The following is a 6,973-nucleotide window of genomic DNA, read 5'->3' as shown; positions in this document are numbered from 1 at the left end:
TTTATTGAGATCACAACCATCCAAAATTCTTCACACATCAAAACCATTCTAAAACTTTCATATCTCCCAATCACACTATAATATCGTAGAGACCAAAATATAATGGAGTGGAAGTGAGAATAGTGAAAAGATCGCTGGAATGTTGAAAATAATATATATGTATATGTAATAAAAATTGCACAAAAAAGGGATTTGTACACTTTTTGCATTTCCTAAGGAACAATGAGCATATTGGGGATTGGGGATACTAAAAGTGGAAAGAGGAAGAGGCCATCATTATTAACAACATTGGCCATCATACAGACTCAACTTTTGAGCTAATCAAGAAATTAAGAGAGATCATACACAGTACAAAATGTACAAAAAACCATAATTGTGTATAAAAAGAAGCACAAGATAAATGCAGAACTTTTGGAAAGGTCATGGGACCTGCAACAATACAGGAATAGAGGGCACTTTTTTTTTAAGTCGTAATAAGAGTCCATTGTCTCTTTTAGTTGCCTCCAACCGGGCAAATACATTTCGCTAGATGCCCTCTGTTTTTTCTTTTAAGTATAACCTGCCACACAAAAAATATATTTATAAAAAAATAATGTGACAAATGGTGACTCCAGAATCCTTTCACTCCAAAAGTGATAATGGGACACCAAGTATGTAGTTTAAACTTTTTGTCGAGATAGAAAGAGAGAGAAGAATTGTAGACAAAGAGAGATTTTGGAACAAATTGCACAGGCAAGAATGGGCAAAACACCTCCACACCCATCCAATTTGGATCCAGTGCAACCAAAGCTTATCAAGGCCCAAATTAGAAATTATATAAAAAATCAAAATATTCAGTGCAGGTAAACCCCAGTCGAAAATGCCACATTTTAGTCAATTCGAAGTTTATGTCGTCGATCAATGCACACCAAATCCCAATTTATTTTGCTCTGCTTTGGTATTTGTCATGTCATATTTTATGTATCCTATGAATTGCCATGAAAACACCATGGTTAAAATAAAACTAATTACATAACTGGAAAAGGATTAAAGGCGTATCCTTACATAGTTTGGCCATAACATTGCCAAGTTACCAGAAAAAAATGATCATGTCATCAATACTAGTATCAAAATGATCCCTCAGATATTTCAACTTCTGTGGCCAAAACTTATCTATTTTTCTAGTATAGATAAAATATCTTTCGAGTTCATCACTCATGTAGATTTTTAATGATTACCGGTAACAAGGAAAAAATATTCCTTATAAACCCCAAAAGAAGCAGATAAATAAAATGCATGAGAGGAATGCCTATTTTATGATAGTATGTAATAAAAACCTCGACAAAATCAATGAAATGCAGGAGATTCCACAACAACTACTTTAACAAGGGACATCCGGTGATGTATGTACATAAAAACATTGCTGTGAAATTCCTAGATAAAAGTAATGTCATGGAAAAAAGGAATTTATGGTGGATTTTACAGACTCCACATTTGATACTTCAATAGGATAAAAAAATTGAGTTGTAGCACATGCTGTATAAAATATAAAAAGGCCAAGTATTCGTTTTTTTGGGGGAAAACCTCTGGGTGCCTTGTATTGTGCCTCTACCTTCAAAACTGATCCTTATAGGGACACCTAATTGATTTACGTTGTGACTTTCAGGAACTCATTTACAGCATAACTTGGGGTGTGCACCTGTCAAATATTTCAGTCTACTGTACTCTTTATTGCCAAGTACCCATTATTCAAAATAATACTGATAGTGGTTAAGGCAAGTTTCGATATAAATGAGTACATTTTCAATGATAGCTCATAAAGGATGTTGCTTACAATCCAAGGCAACTAAAAACTTTACCTTGACCTACCTTATTTCCCTTTCATCTAAATATTACCAGAAATTACATTTGAGCATTATCTCTATTTAACCTCTCTTTAAAACTTGCCTCTAGCTCAAAAACAAAAATAAAGCACAAAGCTGCCTCTTTGAAAGCACAACCTATTTGGGCTTTTAAAAGTTTTGGTTGCACGAAATTCCAAATGGACATAATTTTTTTTCTTAGCAAGTCACAAATTCTTCCACACCAATCACTTTTAAGCATGGTGCAGTTTAAAAATCGTTATTATAGTGCAAATTATGGGCAGGTCGATCAGTCGGATGCAAGTTCGGGGTGGGGGGAAGAGGATGCACAGGGGCCGTGGAGGGACGGAAGACAGCCGACGATGCACCCCTGGTGATCCCTAGGGCTTCACTTCTTGAGACTTGGTGGCTGGCACTCGGGGTCCTAACAGGAGTCAGAGATGCATCGTCAGTGCCCAGTGGCGCATAGCCATTCAAAGAGAAGTTGCTACCTCTCAGCTTGTTCAGGAGACCACGAGGGGTGGGTCTTGGAGGTTGAAGGGGGCACAGTGTCTCCTCCAACTCCCTTGACTCGGTGGCTACCGGAGCGGCTGCCACCCCCGTTGCCCTGGCAAACGACCACCCATCACCGATGTCCGCCACGACGGCCGAATCGGGTGTCACGTCCTGCGACCCGACGGGATCTTCCACATTTTCGTTTTGGTAGCAGCTCTGAAAGAGAGACAGATCCAAGGGCACAGCCACACTAGAGTCTGGGCAGTTTTTATGCAGCGAAACTGAGGGGGAAGATGAGGAGGATGAGGAATCCGATGGCAGTGAGTGCGTGGAGGAGAGGGAATCACTTGATTCTTCTTCCTCAGCTCTGGTGACTTCCTCGTAGTTGGTGTCGGGACCACAGCAAGAAGAGGATGTCGAAGATGAGTATTGCGAATTGTTGGATTGCTCTAGGAATTGGCAAGTAGGGGAGTCAGAATGCGGTGATGGAGTGGCGGGCGGCAGTGAGCGATGGGGTCGAGAGAAACCACCCCGTGGGTTGTTCCTCTCATGGGAAGGGCAAAGGGCTCGGGCAGGTCTCTGCGCCAACGGTTGCTGCATCAGCTGCCGCTGTCGCTTCGACCCACTCCCCATGCTCTCCTGCCGCCCGCCTCTCGCTTCCCCCGAATGCCTGGTCTTGGCATGAAGGGCATCGTCAGCTAGAAGGGGATGGTTGTGGTGATGATACGAGGGATGGTGGTGGTGCAGGTAATGGTGGGAGAGGTGCTCTGGCCTTGGCCGTGCCCGGCGAATGGGTCCCGCTGCCTCATCCGCCTCGCCTCCCGCTGGAAAAGTTCGCACCTCAAAACTGTTCGTCGCACTCTCCGAACTGCATGTACTCGCATATTTTGACAGGGACGAGTCAACGTTCGGTATGACTTGCGAAGATGCATCTGATCCCCCTCTAGGTCTGTAAGAAGCGAGGCCTCGTTCCAAGTGGACTTCGGCCACATCAGGCACGGGAGCGTGGCGGTGGTGACCAATGAGCATCGAACGGGAGTGCTTCGAGTCCTCCTCCTTCACTTCTTCATCGATACTTTTATAGCTGATTTCATCGTCATCGTAAGGCTTTGGAAGCACAGTCGATGGCAGTGGTTGGCAACCTTTACGGGCAGATTGCTGAAGGACTTCTTCCATGGGTTGCTCAGGATCAGCTGATGTTCGAAACCTCACAAATCCATTTTCAGCAAAGAGCATCGAGGATGAAGGGCAACTTCTAGTTGAACCAAGGGTTAAGGAACCAGAACGCGAACCAGGGCAATGCGATCTTGAATGATTGTGACCGGTGGTATTAGAGTGCCTCTCAGATGGATTGGTTAAGGTGGTCATTCCTGACATCCTTCCTCCGACATGCTGACCTTCTGCGGGTCCGATTGATCCAGAAGGCGTGGTGGACGGCATGCTGTCACCACCACTGTGTGGAGGCATGGCATAAGAATCATCGTATACATTTTTACCAGTCGATCTCCCCAGAGAGAACTTTCCCACAGTCTGATTCACCCCACATACTGCCGGGTAGCTCTCATCCACAGATTCATCTTCATTTACATTCACTTCAGGAGGAGGTGAGCTCACACAGCAAGAGCAGGTAAGGTATGACACAAGGGGCCATCCATCACCAGATTCCTTGCCCTCGTTCATTTTCCTCCCGACACGAAGAGTTCCAACAAATGACATGAGTAAACACATGGAAATTTCAATAACCCTGAGTGAGAAATGATACCCCCACCATGGCCACGGATGAATTCTATTGCTGTGACCAGCCCTCATTATGATGCCATGCACACCAAACATCCCATATATCAAAACCGCTGCCATGAGTAATCCAAGGAGAGCCGTTCCAAGTGTTATTCGAACCGCTGAGGCAACAGCTTTGGGCCGCTCTGGGAGTGGAACGACAACTTTTCCCCTGTTGGACACCATCGACTGACCACTCCCACCCCTTCTCGCTGTCCCAGTGGTGAATGCAGCGGCAGCCAACCTCGACATGGCCCCAAATGCATACAAATATGCAAGGGAGAGGGCCACTGACCAGAGAACGGCAACACCCTGGCAGATGAGGAGGAGGGAGTCGGATATTGGCATGCTGCCAACCGTTACGTCGACTCCAACACAAAGGGCCAGGTAGAGGACTGCGATGAGCGCCAGGGCAGCAGGGGTTTGAAGTCGGGCCACTGGCAAGCGAACACCGGTGGACCTTAGCAGTGAAAGGAATAGGACGGCAAAGGCAGTGGCGAGGCAAGGAAAGGCAGCGTCCAACAGGAGGTAGGAGAGCGTTGGAGGGTAGGAGTGGCGAACGTTGTACGCATCGTGGAGGAGATAGACAGAACGAAGGATACCAATGAGGAGGAGGAGTGCGTTGAGAGCAATCGAGTAGCCACGAGGTAGGAGGAGGAGAAGAGGAGGCACAGTGGGCAAGATTATGAGTTCGATCAAGGAGCGGAAGGCTAAGAGGGCAAACAGAGTACCGGCCAAGTACACATGAATATCCCAGGCAAGGCCCCAAGCCCTCTGAGTACTTGCACGACCAGGGTGGACATCAGGAATCTTCTCTGGAGGGGGAGAGGTTTCCTCTACTGTTGTCTGAGGTGGAACAGCTGGTCGTGGAGGAGGCGGTGGTGGTGGCAGGGGTTGTGGAGGAGCCGCTACCACATCAGCAACCCTTGGGCGCTCCTCGGGAATTGGTTCACTTTTGGTATTTTCACGCGGTTCGGGTTCCATGCGCGCCACTGAGTCTCTGCTGATGCCATCGATTGGTGGCACAGGCAAACCTCTTATCCCAGCACCAATACCTGCTAAAGCAGCTTCTTCACCAGGTCTACGCACTGACCCATTGCTACCTGAGAGAATGCGAGTGATACTGGGATTTTGAAGAATGGGCACTATATTGATCTCTGTGTCATTGCCATTTCTGATACTCCCTTCTATACCACCAAATGGGGGTAGAGTAGATGGCCCATCAGAGTACGTCATGTGGGGCGAATATGTGGCCCTTGATGGAGGTAATATGGCAGGTGTATTAAGGGGTTTCTTGCGAGGAGTAATAAAGTCGGGTTGAGGTTTTTCAGGGATTCGAGCACTTTCAAGTGGAGGGGGTAAAGGTGGTGGGGCAGTTCTAGGAGTACCCGGGGGTCCATGGCTAGAGTCGGCTGAACTACTTCTAAGAATGGCACTAAATGTATTAGGGAATTCCTGGTTAGGAGGTGGCCGTCTGGCTAAAGGAACATATTCTGGCAAGCCAGCAGGTGGAGGTGGCGCAAGAGTCGAGGTTTTGAGGTTCTCGGTGGCAGGTGGAGGTGGAGTTCTCCTTGTAGTCGTGGAAGTGGTCGTGTATGCCTGCCGAGTGGAAGAAGTCCTAGGAGTTGTGTTGGGAGGAGGGTAGTCAACTGTGGATGTGGCACTCCCACTGGCAACTCGATTAAATACTGCAGCGATGTCCTGCTCGAGGACATCATGCCCATAGCGAGGAGCCGAATCAAGGAAAGAAGAACTTGGTAAAATATCCGCCGAAGCAGTTGAATTAATTACCAATGGATCTCCAGGAGGTGGTCCACGATGACCTGTAGCATCCGAGTCTTGTGCTGCTAGGGTAGCCACCCACCAGCACAATATTGCCACTGTTCGCTCGGGCCTCATCTTCCTGAGAAGATTAGCCACGAGGCCGTGAGCTTCTCCACATTTTCACATCAAAGTTTCAAACCGATGTATATGTTTTCATTACAAATTAACAAATTTACACACTCAGCGGAATTTCCATGCACATTGTTCGGGATACTGAAATTAGGCCCCATTCCCTCGAGTCATATTCCACTTATCTGCATTAAATGTCCATCTAAAAACCTAAAAAGAAAACAAAAATATATTTGTCAATACAATCCAATTTAACGTCTGATCTTTAAAACTAACAAATATTCTTTTGATTACATTTGAATCTCGAACAATTTCATTCATATAACAGCAATGTAATCGAACTAAATGGTATGATGCGGGATATTGACAAGTGCACAATTGTACGAATATCTACTAAATTGATGTATTTCATGACAAAGGAATAACAATATAATGTTTAAACAATACTATTTCGGTTAACTTCCAACAGATACCCTTATTTCAAATCAAAATTCATTGGAGTGTCTTTGTTTCTGTCTCGTTAACCTGACTACAAAGAACTGACATTAGAGGCGTATCAAGTCAATAACACAAACCTGGTTTTACCGAACTTAGATACTTGAAATTACAAGGTACTGATGTACTTGACACTCACTTTGTGTTATAGCTGTAGTTAACGTTCTTTTGGACGTGGAGAATCGATAAATTCCATTTTGTAGCTATTTCCCTTGCACTATTGTAGGTTTTCAAGATGGCTTCCGACTACAGGCACCGTCAAGGTTGAGGGAACATGAGGAGAGGGGAGGAGGTGACGAAATTCAACTTTTTTCTTGTGTGTTTTTATCGCCACCGAATGGCGCGGATATCTTAAGATGTGTGGACATCAATGCGGATGTTTTGTTATTATGCGGTGTTTAAATTAAAGTTATGGCGACTGAGAAATGGTATAAAAAAGCAATGAAAAAAGTTTATTGAATATTTTAGACATA

The 6,973-nt window shown here is 45.3% G+C and overlaps 1 protein-coding gene across 1 annotated transcript; it reads right to left on the bottom strand.

The window, feature by feature from the left end:
• Positions 1–114: 114 nt before the first annotated feature.
• On the bottom strand, positions 115–6,744 carry LOC139696152 (uncharacterized). Its single transcript, XM_071594763.1, has 2 exons — positions 6,640–6,744; positions 115–6,215 (listed from the first exon to the last, which is right to left on the bottom strand). The coding sequence occupies exon 2, from the start codon at positions 6,009–6,011 to the stop codon at positions 2,091–2,093; it is 3,921 nt and encodes a 1,306-aa protein (XP_071450864.1). The 5' UTR covers positions 6,012–6,215; positions 6,640–6,744; the 3' UTR covers positions 115–2,090.
• Between the last annotated feature and the right edge of the window lie 229 nt (positions 6,745–6,973).

Source organism: Hetaerina americana, unplaced genomic scaffold (genome assembly GCF_022747635.1).
Source record: "Hetaerina americana unplaced genomic scaffold, ioHetAmer1.1.p SCAF_7, whole genome shotgun sequence".
In the NCBI taxonomy this organism is placed as follows: Eukaryota; Metazoa; Arthropoda; class Insecta; order Odonata; family Calopterygidae; genus Hetaerina; species Hetaerina americana.
This window is presented reverse-complemented; position numbering and strand designations above follow the sequence as displayed.

Excerpts from the sequence above, each read along its gene's own strand:
- LOC139696152 (XM_071594763.1), bottom strand. The coding sequence starts at position 6,011 with ATGAGGCCCGAGCGAACAGTGGCAATATTGTGCTGGTGGGTGGCTACC.